Here is a 20,325-nt window from a genome sequence, read left to right as displayed (position 1 = left end):
GAATGCTGAAAGCCCGAAAGCCGGCCAGGAGCTCTCCGTGCAGCACAGAACGCCGCCAGAGGACAGCCAGGGCTTGTGCACGCTGAGCACAGAGAGGGGGACGGTGCCAAAGAGAGGCCGGGGTCAGATGTGTGATCGAATTAGGTGCTGCATGGATACCCCACAAAGCTCAGCATCATTCAAAGGATGGATGTGTGAGGGTGACAATGGCCCACACTACCCACGAGGTCACCTTTACTAGGACGAGCTATGGAAATCTGGAAAAATCTCCCCCAGAACCCCATATGCAAAGACTCTATTATACAGTCAAGAGAGCACTTGACTGCGAGCCTTTGAGCAGCTGGGAATGCGGCACAAACGGCTGGCGATATCTTAAGCAACATGCCCAAGGTCCATTGAAAACAGACAAAAACGGGCATTCAGGATCCCTCATGATTTATTGAAAATGGCATTGTCGGTGCCTTTGCATGGCACCAGCAGGGGTGGGATTGGGGGCGCTCCTCCTGACGGCAGGGTCACCCCATGTGTCTCCTGTCTCCTTGGACTTTTCAACTCGCCTGGCCCGCATTCACTCACTGCTCCTTCTCCTTTGAAGTTAAAGAATACTGCCTCATCTATCACTGACATGTTGGGTTTCAAAAGGGCTGGGACTGAATCCACTTTTTTTTTTTTTTAAAGCAAATGAGATGGGCTCGGCTGGGAAGAGGGAGAAGAAGGGAGGGAGGGAGGCTGGGAGCTGCTGATGGCTGCTCTCCTCCAGCTCCGGGCCGAGGGGAAGCCAGGCTGGCGTCGGGGCGCGCGGTGGGGGGACAGAGGCTTTCATGCTGAGCCACGTGTGGCTCCTCAAGGCCCATGTGCGCACACGCCGCCTCTCTCACTGGCCTTTAGAGCGAGCTTCTAGCCCTGCTTCCTGCACTTGGGAAGGCCCGCGAGCTTCCGATGCTCCAGGAACACGCAGGTGCCTTGGGCAGGGGTGGCAGAGGGGCACCTGACTTGCGGATGGCCCCGATGACCTCAGCTCAGAGGGTCCCCAGTCGATGCCCGCTCTTCCTCCTGCGATGGTGGGGGGGGACTCTCTGGGCGGCCCGGCGGCCCAGCGGGAAACCCAGGTGTATCCAGGAGCCCCCTCTCCCCTTCTGGCTTCTGATTCCACCTCTTCAGTGTCTTTCGCATCTGTGGCTTCCTGTCAGCTGAATGACTTAGGGGTCTCACCTGGATTACTGCTGCAGCCATCTAGCCGGCCCCTTCCAATTCATTCTCCACAGAGCTTCCAGAGAGATCTTTCTAAAAAAAAGTCCGAGCCCATCACTCCTGTGTGTAAAATGCTTCAGCGGTAGGCACCACGTTGAATTCCAGACAGCACTCACATTTCAAGGCGGAGCAAACAAGGTCTTCCAAGCCTGGCCCTAGTGACACTTCCAACAGCCTCTCCCACTGCCACCGCGAGCCCTTCTTGGACCCAGCCACTCCCAGAACACGCCCGGCCCCTGCGTGGCTCTGCTGGGGGCATCCTGGGAGAAGCCATTCCCAACCTGCTCTCAACCGCTCTCCTTCGCTAGAACAGGAATCTTCTCTCGGCTTCTAGCAACCCAGCACGGAGCACGCTCTGGGCGGTCTGTTTTGTAGAGACAGGGCCGTGGTCGCCTGTCTCGCCATGTCTGACCCAATGCTGATAATCAGGGGCGGTGTATTTCCCACGGCGGAAGGAAGGCAGGCCTCCACTTGGCCTGGCCGAGGTCGGCCCTTCCACAGGTTTCTATCAAACATTAGCTGCACACCCTTCCCGCGCAAAGCAATCCTTGGCCTTTCACCCACAGCAGGCCTTCTTCCCACTGCATGACACCCCAGCCGTTCTGAGGAAGCCCAATTCCAGAGGCAGTCACAAGGAGCAAGCCGCCTTGCTGACTGTAATTTTTAAAAGCCTCTGGGTTTTGAGAGTGAAGCGTGAACAGGTGAGTCACCGACACGGCTGTTTGCGTGTAAGCGACAAAGTCCTGTGCTTGGCATTATTCACGGTCTGATTCCACCTCCTCGGGGTCTTTCGCATCTGTGGCTTCCTGTCAGCTGAATGACTTGGGGGTCTCACCTGGATTACTGCTGCAGCCATCTAGCCGGCCCCTTCCGATCAGAAGGATTTTGTGCAGAATCAGAAGGACTTATCTAGACAGTTTAGAGGTTTTCCTCTTATCATGTGCACCCGCCTTTAAAAGATACAAGCTTCACTTTCATGCCAAGTCTTAGGCCAGAGAAGCCTCTTATCTGTTGAAAAGCCACTCCTGGGCAGCTTCTGATGCCCACATGTCCTTTCCAGACGGCTAGGCTCCTATAAATGTCCTGCCTCCTGAATCTGCTCAGGTGTGTCTTTGTTAATGGAATTGTTTTCTGAAAGAAACTTCTGGGGCCAGGAAATAAGTGGAGAACCTAAGTGTAAATCCTAAAACTAAAAAACTCTCAGATGAAAACACTGTGACCTGAGAGGTCAATCAAAGATTTCCTAGATGGACACCAAAAGCACAGTCCACACAAGAAAAAAAATCCAATAAACTCGCCTTCATCAAAATGTAAAATTTTTCCTCTTTGAAAGAGGATAAAAAGATAAGCCAGAGAGACTGAAGAAACAAAAGAATGGAAAGACGAGCCGAAGACATACAAAATCGCAAAGCGGACGGAGGATTCATACTCAAAACGTAAAAAGAACTCTCAACACTCACTAGTAAGAAACCAAGCAACCCAATTAAGACATGGGCAAAAGACATAAAGATACACATCACAAAAAAAGATACGCAGACAGAAAAGATGCACATGCAGATGCTCCACGTCATTAGTCATCAGGGAAGCGCCAATTACCCCCAGGATGAAAGACATGACGCACCTGTCTGCATGTCTAAGAACCAAACCAACAGAACCCCCGACAATTCCAAGTGCCGATAAGTGTGTAAAGAAACAAACTATCATACACTACTGGTGATGGGTACAGCCGCTCCGGAAAACAGTTGGGCATTTTTTTTTTTCTTTGTAGGGCCACACCTGCGGCACATAGAAGTTCCTGGGATAAGGATTGAATCGGAGCTGCAGTTGCCGGCCTACACCACAGCCACAGCCCTGCCAGATCCAAGCTGCATCTGTGATCTACGCTGTAGCTCATGGCAACACTGGATCCTTAACTCACAAAGCGAGGCCCAGGATCAAACCCAAATCCTCACAGAAACTATGTTGAGTTCTTTGTTGTTGTTGTTTTAGGGCCCCACCCGCAGCATATGGAGGTTCCCAGGCTAGGGGTCAAAATGGAGCTATATCTGCCGGCCTACACCACACCCACAGCAATGCCATATCTGAGCCGCGTCTGCAACCTACACCACAGCTCATGGCAACACCAGATCCTTAACCCACTGAGCAAGGCCAGGGATCGAACCCTCATGCTCATGGATGGATACCAGTTGGGTTCATTACCGCCACGATGGGAACTCCTAATTGGATTCTTAATGCACTGACCCACAAGGAGAACTGTGGTTTGGCAATTTTTTAATCAAGTTAAATATATGCTTGCCTTATGACCCAGCAATCCTCCTTTCTGGGTATTTCCCCAAGTGAAATGAAAATGTAACCATCATGCAAAAGCCAGTAGGCAAATGTTTATGGCAGCATTATTCATAATCTCCCCAAATGTCATTCAATTGGTAAATGGGAAAACTGTGGAACAGCTATTCCATGGAATAGCCTCTGCATGAAAGAGGAATGATACACCAAAACCTCAAGCGTAGGATGCTGGGTCGAAGAAGCTAGACTCAAAAGCTGGCCACTGTCGGAGTCCACGGATGCGTCCTTCTGCAAAAAGCAAAACTGCAGGGACAGAAAACAAAGGCGTGGGAGTTCCCCGCACGGCTCAGCGGGAATGAATTGGACTGGCATCCATGGGGATTCAGGTTCAGGCCTCGCTCAGTGGGGAGGATGCGGCACTGCCCTGAGCTGGGCTGCAGACACAGCTCAGATTCCACATGGCTGTGGCTGGGGCGTAGGCGGGCGGCTCCAGCTCTGATCGACCCCTAGCCTGGGAACTTCTATATGTCCCGGATGTGGCCCTAAAAAGACAAGGAACAAAAAAAAGAGTGGTTGCCAGGGGCTGAGGGTAAGGAGAGGAGTTGACTCCAAAGGGCTGTGCCCGCATTTTCCAGGATGATGGAACGTTCTATGTCTTGCTTGTAGTATGTGTAGCTTGTAGAACTGAATACTAAAAAGAGTGAGTTTTCCTGTATGTAAATTACACCTGACTTGGGAAAGAAAGTACTTCTGACTGAAAATGTGGCTGCTGGGTCCAGTGCTTAAGGTGTGCGGAGACCCCAGTGACAGCAGAGGGAAGTCCCTTCCTCTCATAGAAACGACAAAAAAAGGCCTCAAGAGTTGATTGAACCCACAAGCAGTGAAAGAAATGCCAGCTGAAACAAAAACAAAACACCATTTCCAACCCATCATATTAACAAAGATTAGATAAAAGCCACAAAACTCTCCATTTGGTGAGAGGCAGTGACAATGCACTATTGTTCCTTGCTGGGGAAAGCCTAAATTAGTATCCACCAGCTTGTGTCAAAAGCTCTAAAAATGTACATGCTTTTGGATACCTAGACAAATGTCATTACTAGGTGATGGGTGATTAATGGCTATTTTGGGTTCACTTGCTTTTTTTCATTTTTGTCTTTTTTAGGGCCCCACCCATGGCACATGGAAGTTCCCAGGCTAGGGGTGGAATCTGAGCTACAGCTGCCGGCCTACATCACAGCCACAGCAATGCCAGATCTGAGCTGCATCGACAGCCTATGCCGTGCCAGATCCCAACTGTGTCTTCGACCTACACCACAGCTCACAGCAACGCCAGATCCTTAATCCAACGAGTGAGGCCAGGGATGGAACCCAACGTTCTCATGGATACCAGTTGAGTTCTTAACCTGCTGAGCCACAACAGGAACTCTTGGGCTTACCCGTTAATGTAAAATTCTTATAACACAAACACATTACTTTTATAATAAAAGTTAATAAAAAAGTGAAAGTATCACAGAAAAATAATTATTCCCTTTAAGCCAGTCATTCTAAGACTGTATGCCTAAGGAAATGATCCAAAATGACTTTTGAATATTACGCATCAGAATATTAATTGCAGTGTTATTTACAGTAGCAAAAACTGAAAACAACCTAGCGGTGACAACATCGGGGACGGGTTGTGTAAGCTGTGCTGTGTCTGTACAAGGGGAATATTTTGCGTCTCTTGTTTGAGTGATGCAATTCTACCTCCTTCCCTTCCTTGCTCACATATCTTGCCCGCTCTCCCCTGTTAATGAATCCAGCACGGACTCCGGACTCCCGAGCGCTTCGAGACACACCCCGTTTCATCCCTTAATCTTTTACTGCGGTGCTCCTTCCACCCCACCCCACACCCCACTGCCCCCAACTGAGCAGCAGGAGCCCCCCCCCGCCCCCATTTCAGCTCCTCCCCTGCATCCAGACCCACCTGGCGGATCACAAACCGGGGTTGGGGAGGGGTGGCTGCACCGTGGCCCGTCCTGGGTTCCTGGGTTCGTCCCTGTTCGAGGCAGCTCTTTTGTGAGGACAGAACTAGGGCCCTTCTCAGCACCTGGGCACACAGCTAACACCCATTTGGTGTTAGGTGGCAGGGACGGGTCTACGAGTTTCACGGGTGCAAGTCATTTAACCCAACAGCAGCCCTGTGGCACGGGTACTGTTATCACTGTACCGCGGTTGCCTCTGGAACACGTTCTGTCTTTTTACTCATGATTATCTTAGGAAACAAGCACAGAAAAGCCAGAGCGGCGCAGCTAGGGGAGAGTCGGGGTTGGAACCTGGGGGGCTGGATGAAGGACAGATGCTCACAAGCTCTACAGGTTCTTGTCACTGACTTGACGCTGGTGGCCACAGGAGAGCTGAGTCGGGGCCTTGGGCAGAGCCTGGAGCAGCAGCATGTACCCCAAAGGAGTTCGGAACTAGGCCTGCGGGCAAGCAGGTCAGATCTCCACAGGGACCAAGAAGTCCTTAGCCACCAGGAGGCAGGAACCCAGGCCTCATGGCCAGGCGGGTGCGAGGGGCTCAGGCAGAGGGCTGTTGCCCTTCTGAGCTCAGGTGTGTGTCCCCTGCAGGGCAGCCGGGGAGGCAGGAAAGGCTGCGAGCTTGGCTGGATGGAAGCTTATAGGAAAAGCTAAGGCCCGGGCCCTGACTGGGGTGGAGGGCAGGGGAAGGGAAGAGCGGGCTCATGGTCATTTCCAGAACAAAACGGATTGTAGCAAATTAGTTTTAAAGCGCCTGGTGGCCAAGTAGGCGTTCTCGGAGCTCAGAAACAGCTCCCTGTGCAAACGTACTTCAAACCCAGTAGCCTGTTCTTCATTAGCAAACTGTTATACTTAGGAGACTACCAATTTAATGGGGATCAGAAACCAGCTGGGATTTCCTCCCCGGGTGTCACCCCTCTGGTCTCCACCCATTTCCCCCCAACTCTGGCACATTTCCTGCCCCACCCCCTCCTCGAGGAGGGGCTCACAATTCAAGGGGCAATGAAATCATTTGTAATTTACTTTTAGCATTTCTAGTGTTTTCTAACAGCAAATTGCTAATTTCTATGTTGTACAGTAGAAGACTTTTAAAAACAGAATGACCCTTCCACACGCAGCCCAAACTCAACTTTTCCTGGGCCACCCCTGGGGGCTTTTTGTGTCTCTATTCTGTCCCTTAAGCCACTCTGAAGGCTGGGACATGAGCGCTGGGGCCACGTTCTAATCTCTTGGTCCCAATATCCAGCAGAGTCCTTTGTACCTGGTAGATATATGTTTTTTAATACGAGAAATTAAAAACATAAGTCAAAACGTCTCAAGCTATGAAATACTCTTAAAGCTCTTAAATTCTCTTTGGTTAAAAGTGTCTGGCATGTCTCACTGAAGAGAGGAAAGCAAGAAGTAGTTCACAACAAAACAACGGTGTTACAGCAACACCATTCTTTAAACACGTGGGCATTTCTCGAGGAGCAGCAGGGCCACGTCTTCCAGTTCTAGACTGCAGAATGGGCACGGTGTCCTCGAGCACCCGCTGACCCCGGGGCACTGACCGCGGGGGCATTTTGGTGCGAGAGCAGATTTTAGTGCGCCTCTTCTGCAGGCTGATGGGTGAGCAAGGTATCTGCCTTCTACACAGATCAGGAGCGCGGGCAGGGAGGGAGGCTGGCACGGGGGAGGCAGCCTCTCTGAAGTGGCTTCTGGCTTCCAGAGGACGTGGGGCAAGGGGGCGCGGGGAGCAAGTGGAGGCCCAGGCCATGCAAAGGCAGGAAGGAGGAGTGAGGAAGGGAGATGGGTTGGTGGGACACAGGGTCCCCCACACTCAGGCCCCATCACCAAGAGGCTTTTGGATCTGATGGAACAACCCACTCGGTCTCCAAGGCTGGTCTGAGGTCAACACGACGGAAAGGTTTTCCACAAACCTCAACCAGATCGATGTCAGAGGCCGTCCCGAACTGGGAAACTGTGTCTTCCCTTTGTTTTGGTGCTAAAATGTTTTCATTTATAAAATCGTGGAGGATGGTAACTGACTTTTAAAGAAATTGTTTTTGTGTGCCAAAAAAAAAAAAAAAAAAAAAACCCCTAGAAATCTTATCTTATCCCAGAATATTAATGGAAATCTCATTATCCATGACACCTGCTTAAGGGGACAGCAGGTTCTGGAGCGACAGGTGAAAGCAGCTTTTGGGGGGCACTCAGCCTGGCAGCGGAGTTGAGACAGACAGCTAGCAGAACAGCAGCAGAGCCCCCGGCTCGCAGAGCGCAATCAGCTGGGCCTGGCCCAAGAAGCCGTCATGGTTGAAATCTAAGGATCAGCTGCACGGTTCCCTTTCCCCAGCGCAGGTTTTACTAACGTCAAAGGATTCCATGCCTCTTATGTAGCCGTTTGGCTCTCACTGGAGTGACGTGGGGTGTGACATGGGGCAGAGTGAGGACGTGCAGGGCGTCCTGCGAACAGAAGGGGAGCGTCCTCCCCGTGAGCACAGCGACCCACCAGACAGGGCCCTGGAGGAGCCAAACCTGTGCCGTCCACCAGGGCCGCTAACCTGAAAGGCGGGGCACCGGCCCTTGTCCGGCTCAGCCCCCAGCAGTTTCCCACGCGTCGCCCTGTCAGAGGGAGAGCCCCCTCGGTCTCACTTCACGGCCCCCTGGAAATGCCAGGGAGTCAGGTCTGAATCATCTGGGCACGCTCTTCAGGCCCAGCTGGGAGGGGAGTGTGCTTCTCAGAGGGCCCAGCAGCAACCAACGCAGAACCTCCGTCCTGTGAAATCAATTCCACGAAAAGCAAATCCAGGCTGGGGTCAGAATTCACACAGGGAGAATTAGGCTGGGGACCCAGCGTGGTAAACGAATCATCTCCACCTCATCACGGGGGTGGGGAATGGCAGCTAACACTAAAACACCCCAGGAGGACCCTTTCCGAGGGGCAGGTGGGGGGACTCGGTGCCCACCTTTCCAAGCCTGGGCATCTCCATTCCTGGAGTGGTGCCTGGGGGTGGGGGGGGGGCTCTCTGCCTTCTCCTGGAGAGCCTCTTGTGCCAGGCTCCCCGAGGGGCACAGCCTGGTCTGAGGATGCAGAGGTGAACATGGAAGGGCTTAGGACGCCTTAGAAGCACTGCCAGCCCCCCGGGAGCTAAAGCTTCCTGGCTCCTCACACCTGCCCAGGCAGCTCCACCTTGCGCGGGCCCTTGTTACACCATGTTCTAACCCGGTATGCCCTGGCAAGTTATGAAACAGCCAACCCTTTTATTCAAAAGAGGAAACTGCTGTGATTCTTAATGTGCACTTAATTCTTCTTACGTAAACACACGTCTCTTCTAGAGCTACAATCCTTCTTCCAGATCGCAGCTACAGTCATCTTTTAAACAGACCGACGCGTATAGAGAGGCTTAGAGGCCTTAAAAACAGGCGGCAGGGGCTGGCGAGGTAAAGAGGAACAGATACCATCCTTACCCTAAGGAACCCACAGTCTTAGAGAACGGGACAGGGAAGCAAGGGGAAAATGACAAGGCAACGCGATCAGGACAGGTGACAGGTGTAACTAAAGTGCTCCGGGACGAGTTCCCATCGTGGCTCAGTGGTTAACGAATCCCACTAGGAACCACGAGTTGCGGGTTCGATCACTGGCCTTGCTCAGTGGGTTAAGGATCCGGCGTTGCCATGAGCTGTGGTGTAGGTCGAAGATGCAGCTCAGATCCCGCGTTGCTGTGGCTGTGGCGTAGGCTGGCGGCTACAGCTCCGATTGGACCCCTAGCCTGGGAACTTCCACATGCCGTGGGAGCGGCCCAAGAAATGGCAAAAAGACTGACTAAATAAATAAATAAATAAAGTGCTCGGGGAGCCCTAAGTGGAAGGGATGGACGGGCTGGGCAATGTGAGCGTCTCTGCAACAGGACTTGGGGGTTTAATTCTCAGCTTAAACTTAATCTTAGTTTCTTAGGAAACTAAGAAAGGTTTACAGGGGTGGGGCTTAAACTTAATCTTAGTTTCTTAGGAAACTAAGAAAGGTTTACAGGGGTGGGACTAGAGTCTTTCCCTTCTATAAGGAATGAGCCTGGGTACAGGCGCACAGAGAGGACCAGAAGGCAAGTGAAAAGCCTAGTTTACTTTCTAAAGTTATTACAGAAAGCAGTCTTCAGAGCTCTGCTGAGGACCGACACTGGCCATTCTGTCCAAGAGCAGAAGCATCAGCTCCTGGTCCTCCCCGCCGGCCACCGCACTGGAGGGCACCTGGTAGTGAAGGGTGTCCCGGGACGCGGGACCCAGCACCCCCGGGCCCCAGTCTCTCTCTGCCTCTGGCTATTTTCTGCTTCCTCTAATCAGCCCAATCAGAGTTTCTTTTTACAGCATTAACCTCTGGGCTGTGCCAAATGCTTGCACTGGCTCAAGCTGCCTTCTCTTAACCTGAGCTCTAGCAGCAATAGAGGGAATATTTGGATCTCAGTCTGGCTCGTGCGTCCATTTCTCAGTGGGCTCGGGACTCAGAAGGGAGAGGGGGGTGAGGGATTACACCCCTTGAATCTCACCAGGGTGGGCCTTGGGTGCCTTTCAGCCGCTTTCACCCATCATGCCCTTCACCTCGATCACCTGGGATTCGGGGCGGCCCTTCCCCAGCGGCCTTCTTCCGCTAATCCCATCCACCCAGCCTCGGGGTGGGTGCTCCTTTAGCCCTGTGGCAACTCACTCGGCCCTGGCTTCTATCTTACTGAAGGTTCCCGTAAGCGCACAGAGTTCTTCTTCACAAACTCACAAGCCACTGCCTCAGGCTCCTTCACAGAACTGTGGGCAGAACTCGTAACTCGACAGGAGCTCCAGAAATCTCTGTCTAGCGAGGGCCGGAAATCATGTCTGGGTCTGTAGCTTTAACAACTTCCAGAATACTGCTACCTGTATTCCTTCTAACTTTTGAAAATTATGAGTAAATGACTATGAGACATGCCTAAAGGAAGTGTGAGCACATGAAAAGTTTAGGGCTATAATAACAAGCTGCTCAGCAAAGCTACTCGACACTTAATGATAGATGTTCGTCTTTACGTGTGTGCTAACGAGCCACACATAGTGATCAGCTCATACAAGTGGGTGTAATTAGTGTTACTTATACACAACCGGGGCAGGTCTTCAGGTCTGTTTCTTGTCCATACCTTGGGATGCAGACATGCGGATTGCTTTTCCCGACTCCACATGAAACCAAAGCGTGATAACTAAATCAATCTCTGTCTCAAAGCAAAGATTTCAATACCCTGTGATCGGAAACTCCTGCGTATTCATGTGCCCTCTCTTCCAGAGGCCGTCCTAGATGGCCTGGGTGCTCACGGCTCAAAAGAGCACAGATGCTTGGCTGTGGATTGATTGATTGATTGATTGATTGATGTCTTTTTGCCTTTTCTAGGGCCGCTCCTGCGGCATATGGAGGTTCCCAGGCTAGGGGTCTAAACAGAGCTCAGAGCCACAGCAACTCGAGATCTGAGCCGAGTCTGCGATCTACACCACAGCTCACGGCAACGCCAGATCCTCGACCCGCTGAGCAAGGGCAGGGATCGAACCCGCAACCTCATGGTTCCTAGTCGGATTCGTTAACCACTGTGCCATGACGGGAACTCCTGTGGATTTATTTATAAATGGGGGGGATAGATCAAAATGAAAATTTTGCCAACAGGATTATTATGAAACTGGTACCTGGGAAAAAGGGGGGAAAACTGACAGGATGATAAATATTCTTTAAGCCTCCCTGATTCTACAACTATCTCCATGACTGAAGTAACGCAACGCCTGTTAACATTTAAGCGGGGAGTTCCTGCTGTGGCACAGCAGGTTAAGGATCTGATGTTGCTGCAGCTATTGCTTGAGTTGCAGCTGTGGCTCAGATTCGATCCCTAAGCCATATGCTGTGTGTGCGGCCGAAAAAGAGAAAAAAAAAAAAAAAACAGAAAAGAGAAAGAAACCAAAAACATTTAACCAGAAGCCCTGAATTTCTAGTGAAAGCGTTCCTGTACTGTTTTGAAGGGTAGCAATTCTTATGGTGACAGAGATGACACAAAGCAACTCTGTTATTTTTAGTCTTCATTCGATTCCCTTATAATTATTCACGTCAGGCCAACCCAAACAGGGCCTGAAAGCTACACACAGGAGCTAAGAGCAGCAAAAAAGGCTAGTGAAGTTATAACTGAAAATGCAACCAGAGTTCTCGCACCACTTCAAACACAATGGGTCTCTTACTGAGTCTAATGAGTAGAAAGAAGGACGGACCTGAGTGCGCGGAGTGCGGGGAGGTCTCTCCAGCCTGGAGAGTTTAGCAAGAGGCTTTCAACCACCTCTCGGTCATTTTACATTTTAGGGCTCTTATGAGTAGCTGTTAATAACGGCCAGTGCGAATAGGCAGAGCCTACGGTGTGACACAGTGAACGATACAAAGATGAAGACATAATCCAAGGTCACACTCACTGGGACATTTCAGGAGACCCAGTCTGACTCAGAGAGAGACGGAGACAGACCCAGTCCCCCCTCTTCCCCCACCCCAACCCCCGGTGTAAGCAGAGAACTCCTGACAGGTACTTCCATCACAGATGCCCTATTCACAGGCTAATGGACAGAGGATAAATTGCTAGGATCTTTCTGGAAGGGAATGTGGCAGTGTTTCAAAAATTCTTTTTTTTTTTTTGGTCTTTTGTCTTTTGAGGGCCACACCCACAGCATAGGGAGGTTCCCAGGCTAGGGGTCTAATCGGAGCTGTAGCAGCCAGCCTACATCACATCCACAGCAACTCAGGATCTGAGCCACGTCTGCAACCTACACCACAGCTCACGGCAACGCCAGATCCTTGACCCGCTGAGTGAGGCCAGGAATCGAACCTGCAACCTGGTGGTTTCTAGTCAGATTCATTTCCGCCGTGCCACAATGGAACTCCTCTCAAAATTCTTAAATGTGTCTATTTTCTGACCCTATCACCATGGTTCCGGGACTATCCTAAAGAAATAACCAGAGATCAGGGTAAAGATTTATGAACACAGGTGGCCATCGCACTACTTGTGGCATCAAAAAATCAGGAAGTAAATGTCCACAATGGGAGCATGGGTAAATGGTTAAGGGCATATTCGTATGGCAGAATGTTACATCAGCACTGTAATGCTTTAGAAGAATTTTGAGGAGTTCCCGTCGTGGCTCAATGGTTAATGAATCTGACTAAGAACCATGAGGTTGTGGGTTCGATCTCTGGCCTTGCTCAGTGGGTTAAGGATCCGGCGTTGCCGTGAGCTGTGGTGTGGGTTGCAGTCATGGCTTGGATCCCGTGTTGCTGTGGCTCTGGCGTAGGCCAGTGGCTACAGCTCCGATTCGATCTTCAGCCTGGGAACCTCCATGTGCCGCAGGAGCTGCCCAAGAAATGGCAAAAAGAAAAAAAAAAAAAAAAAAAAAAAGAATTTTGACTGACATGGGAGAAACCTACTATATAATATTAAACAGCAGAATATAAAAATTATAGTATGCTGGAGTTTCCTTTGTGGCTCAGCAGTTAATGAACCCAACTAGGATCCATGAGGATGCGGGTTCAATCCCTGGCCTCATTCAGTGGATTAAGGACCCAGCGTTGCCATGAGCTGTGGTGCAGGCCACAGATGCAACCTGGATCCCGTGTGGCTATGGCTGTGGCTGTGGCTGTGGCATGGGCCAGCAGCTGCAGCTCCGATTTGACCCCTAGCCTGGGAACTTCCATATGCCATGGGTGTGGCCCTAAAAAAAAAATTACATGTATGCTATGCTAACCACTTGTTCCTCTTACCATAAAATTTAGTTCTGGAAAATTCATAAGAATTCATAAGAATGCTAAGAAATCATCATATACCAAAATATTACCAGCGGTTATTTCTGGGTAATGAAATTACAGGTGATTCTGATCCTTCTTTGTACTGCTGTATTTTCTAAACTTTCTAACATTAGAATATACTCAGATACTTTTCTACAAGCACAGGGATGCGCTTTTGCTTTTATGATCGAATGTATAGCTTCTTTCTAAGGAGGAAGTGCGGATGAAGCACTGAGTAGGAGGAAGAGTTTCTCGCCCTCCTGTCTGTCTGGTGCCACATGGCTGCCCATCCTAGAGCCCTCCCCTCTGCAGCTCATTTCTCTGCAGCTTAGGGGCCACCCAGATGGCTACCTTGAGGTCCCCCACTGACCACCAGACCTCTGCACTCACACGTTCATGCTACATCTTCACCTGCTCTGTCTCCGGGGGCGCCTCATTCTCAGTGAAAGCAAGCATCTGCTTTCTCCTCCACTCTCTTATGCTAAGATATTGCCTGGTTAGTAGGTGATGCTGTATCAAGGCCGGTGCCTGAACCTGAAATCCGGTTCCCTGATTCAACTCTCCTCCCTCCCCTCGGCCCCTCCCTTCCACATCTGATCAGACAGTTGGTTAAGGCTTTGCCAATCTTCCTTCCTTCTTCTCTCGGACCTATAATTTCCTCTCTCCCCGAGTCTGTCTCAGGTTGGCATTTGTCATTTCTCTCTTGGAATATAAGCTTCCATTACTTTCTCGTCTCTCAGTCTGCTCCCCAGACTGCAGCCAGCAGCTCTTTCTACAGCACAGTTCTGATCCCTTCCCTCCTGTCTGGAATCACCCCATGGCGCCCCAGCCCATTCCCGCAGACCTCAAGGCCTTGCCCTGCCTCCTCCTCCAGCTGCTCTCTCGCTGCACTCCACGCCACACAACCTGGGACAACCTGGCACCCCCCGCAGGTGCCACCTCTCGCCCCTTCCACGCCTGCATGGGCGGTTTGCCTGAGATGCGCCCCCTTGCATTCAGAGCCTGGCTAGCCCCAGGAGTCTGTTAGAAGCCTTGGTGTCCACTGCTCCTTGTGGGAAACCTTCCCTGATCCCGAGACTGGGCCCGTCCTCTTCGAGGCAGCGGCACTGCGCCCTGGGCCAGCTCTGTCACAGCACCTTACATTTTCTGTGTGGTCTGCTGGCTCCTTCACCGCACTACAAGCTGAAGAGCTGGGACTGCTCCTGTCCAGCATCTACCACATGCTTGCTTTCTGTACCCAATGAATGCTTTCTGAAGACACACTGAGCGAAGGGGTCTGTGACTAGGAATATGGAGACCAGGTCTACAAACACAGCCAACCGCCTGGTCAACAGCTTACTCTTGCGCTTGAATGACGATGTAGCATGATCGAGGAAGAGCCAGACAGGAGTTCCCTGGTGGCCTGGCGCGTTAAGGACCTGGCATTGTCACTGCTGTGGCTCTGGTCACTGCTGTGGTGTGGGGTCGATCCCTGGCCTGGGAACTTACACGTGTAGCAGGCACAGCCAATAAATAAATCAAAGAAAGAGCCGGACAGGATGATTATGGCTCTCCTGACCTTGACCAAATATCACACTGTTCAGAAATTAAACCGTGGAGAGCTGGCATGCTCGCTTCTTAGCAAGCAGATGATAGAGAAGGACCAGAAATGTTAACTATATTTTTACATGCATGACGCAACAAAATACATACAGCAATAGGGATGGGGCGGGGGGAGAAACGCCACATAGCTCCCTCAGAGCCACGTTCGGCTGTGACAGTCCCCACCTTCGCGGTACCTTACGAGAGGGCGGAGCCAGCGTCTCTGCAAGGGGGCTCAAGAAGACCGGGTGGGTGGGAGAAGCGCTAACTGTGAAGAGGCTGCAGAGCCTGCAGAGGTAGGAAATGAAGAACCACTGCTCTTTCTGCTTCAGGCTAATGAAAGCTACCTGACCGTAAATACGGTAAGGGAACTGGTGCTAAACGGATGCATTCCTTTACTTCTAGCCTCCGACTGGACCTGCTAAGCGTGGCACTCATCAAAGGAATAATTTACTTAATGGCACGAAACCATCCCGAGAGGTAACGGAGCACGACTGTCCCCTATTACCCAGGCCGACTCCCCAGTGTCGGGGCGCAGGCTGCTGAGGCTGCCTGGGGAAGAGAGTGGATTTCCTTCAAGCGGGGGTCAGCACACGAGGACGGCACGTCAAATTTGGCCTACCACCTGCTTTTTGGACAGCCCACCAGCTAGGAACGGTTTTCACATTTTTTAATGATTCAAAAATAATCCAAAGAAGAAGGCTCTTTTATGACACGACATTCCAATTTCAGTGTCCTTCAAGTCTTATTAGAACACAGCCACACAGCATCTGTCTGCCCCTGGCTGCTTTCACATGGCAACAGCAGGGCTGAGCAGTTGAGAGAGGTCAGATGGCCCATCACTGGCTCTTTTCAGAAAGTCGGCTGACCCCTGCCTTAAAGGCTGGGCTGGGCCAAGGTCACCCATGTGAGCGTTCCCCACCAGCTTGTGTCCCAAGGTATCTGAAAATTGCTTCCACCACTATGTTTATCTTTACAGTCGAGTCCCCTCAAAGAAACTGTCTGAAGTTTGGGCTTCCAGACTGTGCCAGGTGGGATTCATACGAAATGCAGCTGAGACTTCAGCAAAGGCTCCTTGGTGTGGAGGACTTGGCCTAAGAAAATGGAGCCATCACATTTTCTCCACGACAACTTCCTCTAAATTCAGAAAGTCAGCAGCTCAGTAGGAGCCATTCGCATCCCCTGACCACCTGCCAGGGACCCCAGAAGTGGCACAGCTTCCTGCAGTCATGCCCATTTCTCCAGTGGCCTCTAGGCACCATCACCTGACGGAGGAAGGTCGGGCTGCAGAGAAAGTGCCAGAGAGCTCCAGGTGGAGTTTTCTGAAAATGGTCAATATCCCCTAAGATGTTTTGGTTTGGGGGTTCTATTTAGCACCCTGCTAGCCTCCCTTATCATCCTTTAGGAAGGCAGTGGCTAGGGCAGAGAACTCCAAAGAAGGGCAGGCCTTGTCACCCTGTCACGTCAGAGTCAGGCAGTGTCACTGTCATCTCCACTCCCAGGAGGGGGCAGGCTGCCAGGTCTGTACAAACAGAAGTGCCAGGAAGCTGTCAGGCAGGCCAGAGTCACCGAGCAAGAACCGGAGCAGGACTGGGGGCGTCTCAGTCTCCTTCCCAAAGTTCGAGATTTGCGTGTGACTCTAAGCCAGTACGATTACTTTTACTACACACACAAAAGTCGGGGGCCCCTTTACTTTATGAAAATCTCCTTTTAAGAAATAGGAGTGGCGTGTGTTATAAATATACCAGCACAAACATCTGAATTACATTCTAGATTTAACATGGCAGCAGAAAACGGGATTTTAGGCAACTCATCCAACCCAAAGGCGCAGAGAACGCGCGCGTCACCTGCATTTACTTCTGGCGCAGCAGAACAGGAGCGTCATTTCACTGAGCTGGAACCGCCCAGAACTAGGTTCTCGCTCTAGGGTTTCTCCCAGGCATCTGCAGCAGGCAATCCGACCTCGGAGGCAGTGCTTCCCGGTTAGCCTGCTTCACGCCACGGCACACACAGGACTTGCTCGTATTCGATCACCCACCGGGGAAGCACACAGGACTGCAGGCAGGTGGTCCCAGGGCACTGGCGCCAGCCCAGGTGGCGTGAGGCCTGAGGGTGCCCCTTCGCAGGCGTGGGCCCGGCAGCTCTGCCTAAGCTGGAGCCTGCGCTCACCCAGTGAGCAGGCTGCTCTGTGCTTCTGCGGTTACTGTGACCTCTGGCCGCCTGACCTTGACTCAACAAGCAGGCACCCAGTGTCCTCCACCTGATCCAGTCTGGAGAGCATCCTGGGAGGCGGACTTCTTGGAAAGGCAGAGCTGCTGGGTGAGCAGGTTACTCTGCACTCGAGGGCTCAGAGCGGGGCGCGGACCTTGTCCCCTCCCTCGGAGGGCTCTCGTAGAACCTCTCCAATGGAGGCTAGTGCAGAAGGACATACTTTTTAGGACTGCCACCAGTGAAATCAGTAAACTGGGGCAAAGAAACCATCAGACAGCAACCAAACAGCAGGCGATGCCCAAAGCACTGAGGAAAAGTGGATTTTTGTGCGGATGCACGCAGGCTGCAGGCACGGAGAACAAACGTGGTGACTTCTGAAGGGGGCCGTTGAGCTGACTGCTAAAGGACCTTGCCTGTGTCCCTTGCGGCCAGACACTGATGTGCTCTTTCCTCTAGAGCTGTGGTCCACATGCTTGTTTTCTGGGGAACCAGGAATCAACGCCAAGGAGGCAATTCCATTATTTTCAAATCTTAATTAACTGGAACCTAATTAGGACTTGAGGGTTTTTTTTTTTTTTTCCTCACTTTGAAGGAAAACTTTTCTCTCTCAAGTCAGCATGGAGTAAATGAAGGCAAAGTGAACCAAGAGTTGGCTATTGGGATTTCTTGCATACAAGCCACTCATTTAACCTTTGAGAGATTCAGCTTCCTGAATAAATCCGGAGGGCTGATGAGATACAGCTATCTCAAGATACCTTCAGCAATAAGATTCTAGGACACGCTGACAGATGGACATCCATCTGAGAGCGCCATCATTCGTCACCCTCCCGCAGCCCTCCTACGGTGAGGGGAGATCACTGAGGGTCTTTTATAGTTTTTAGAGTATTTAACATATTTAACTCGGTCGAACTTGTAACAATCTGATGGGGAGAGGGCTCTAACACGGTATAACACACTCACTTGATGTGCTCAGAGCGGTGGTGGGCTAGTGTCTCCAGAAGCTGGATGGAGAGCGGACCCACACAGGAGAGATACAGAACTGGATGCTTGTCTAACATCATTTATATAAACATACATAGTCACTTTTGTGTGTGTGTGTCTTTTTAGGGTCGCACCCGCAGCACATGGAGGTTCCCAGGCTAGGGGTCAAATTGGAGCCGCAGCCACCAGTCTATACCACAGCCACAGCAACGCAGGATCTGAGCCGAGTCTGCAACCTACACCATAGCTCACGGCAACGCCGAATCCTTAACCCACTGAGCAAGGCCAGGGATCAAACCCGCAACCTCATGGTTCCTAGTCAGATTCGTCAACCACAGCACCAGACAGGAACTCCCTAAACACACATACAGTCACTTTTAAAAAAAATGTAAATCTTTAAAAAAAAAAAAAAGAGTATGCTAATTGGATTTCTACATTGTTCTGAATCAACTACTCATAATTCACTGTCTATAATTTATGGCTTTTGTTTCTTTAGAAGAGAATGAGAACCCAGACGTCTGTAAAGCAATCTGAGTACAGAATTCCACCTGAATTTTATGACTTCCCCCAACTCTTCTATAGTTTTTATACCCAAACAGCAGAATTTTCGAAGGTTGATTTTCATCAAATGCTTCCAAACAGTTTAACTTAGTTTTCATGGAAACGATAGCTTTTTTTAATGCTCGTATTTCACCAGGTTACCTAATATTAAAAGGTAAAAGTGCACCCCTGTACAACTGGCAGAGCCAGGATGGGAATAAAGGGGGCTGGCCCTTGAGGCACTGCCCCCCCATGGGAGCCGAGGTGGAAAGAGGCAGAGCCCTCGCGGCATGTCACAGGCCCTGGTCTCTGTCGTGCAGAGGGAACGGCGAGCACTGGCTGAAGGTGACCGTGGGGCAGCAGGTGAGGAGTTTGGGGAGGCATGTGGAGAGGCTTGTCTAGGGCCTGGGAAGAAGGGCAGGGCTAGAGAGACGGATTTGGGTGGCATCATCTAATGGGTAGTTAAAGTTGCAAGAAGAGAGGAACTCATTCAGGGAGGGAGTATGGATAGAGGGGGAAGAGAGCGGGGGAGACTCCAGGAAATTCCAGCCTCCACCTCTGCTCGAAGGGGCCAGCAGGACCTCACTGGAGATGTATGAGGAGGAGCAGAGAACCAGGTGAGCCTCAAAGGGCCGAATGCGGGATGGACGTCTAGGAAGCAAGAACTGACACGCATCCTTGAATGTGACAACCTGGCAGCCACCGGTGTGAGAACAGTGTGTTCGCAGCCCCGCAAATGCCCTCACCAGAGGAAGCAGAGGAGATGCTCCATCAGCGCCCACGCTTTTTGTCCCCCACCCGCCCCGGCTCTGCCATCTTCTCAGCAGCCACTCTGCCTGTCTCCCCAGTGACAATCTTTCTTTTGGGCCCGGCCCACAACATGCGGAAGGAAGTTCTGGGGTCAGAAGTCGAACCCACGCCAGAGCAGTAACCAGAGCCACAGCAGTGACAACGCCGGATCCTTAACCCATGGAGCCACAACGGACACTCCTGCAGGGGCCTTCCTGAGCAGACAGGTGCGCTCCGGCTGCCTGCACCCAGGCGGGGTAAGGAGGAGCATCAAAGCCCCACCAGACACCCGGGCACCCCAAGCGCGGGCAGGGCAGATGATCCCCGCATCCCAGCAGCCTCGAACTCATTCGCAGGCCCCGGGCAGCAACTATTTGCAACGCCTGCTGAAGAGCATTTGTGCCAGTTTATCACAAAAAGTAGGCTGGAACGCAAACGTTCACTTGGAAAGATTTAAACAAGGCTTCTGGGATCTCTCCAAGTTGAAAGGGTTGTGTTGAGAAGGAGCAGTGACTGACCTGATCCAAACGCAGGGCGCCGTCTGCGAACCGCTGTTTGCGCAGCTCCTTGGCGATGCCGTGGAGGGTCAAGACGGCGCGGTGCACCTCCTCGCCGCTGTGCTCCGGGGAGATGGGGGGCAGCTCCTTCTCGGGGATTTTCCTAGTCGGGCTTTCGATCATGCTCTGTGCATGTTCATAGCTCAGTTTGGTGCAGGAGCGGATGACGGTCCGGCCAAACCATTCGCTGAGGATCTGCAAAGATGGGCAGATGGCGAGGAGAGTTGTTTTCAGCATTTTCTTTCGTGCAACCGTTCATCGGGACACACTCTCCTGAGACTGACTTTGCGCTCAGATGCTGCTTGGTTCTGGCTGGGCA

At 51.5% G+C, this 20,325-nt stretch overlaps 1 protein-coding gene across 14 annotated transcripts in view; it reads right to left on the bottom strand.

Moving 5' to 3' along the window:
- Positions 1-20,325, bottom strand: part of DIS3L2 (DIS3 like 3'-5' exoribonuclease 2) — a 360,467-nt gene that overhangs the window by 55,803 nt on the left and 284,339 nt on the right. For all 14 annotated transcript variants that reach the window (XR_014828689.1, XR_014828690.1, XM_084997947.1 and 11 more), the window contains 1 exon segment: positions 19,968-20,201. Coding sequence is in view for 12 of the 14 variants with exons in the window: in XM_084997947.1 (XP_084854073.1) it covers positions 19,968-20,201 (234 nt within the window). In the remaining 2 variants the exon portion in view is untranslated.

This window comes from Sus scrofa, chromosome 15, assembly GCF_054392235.1.
Source record: "Sus scrofa isolate SSC_HxYL_T2T_F1_AM1 chromosome 15, Sscrofa_HxYL_maternal_Yorkshire_Landrace_v2.0, whole genome shotgun sequence".
NCBI lineage: Eukaryota > Metazoa > Chordata > Mammalia > Artiodactyla > Suidae > Sus > Sus scrofa.
This window is presented reverse-complemented; position numbering and strand designations above follow the sequence as displayed.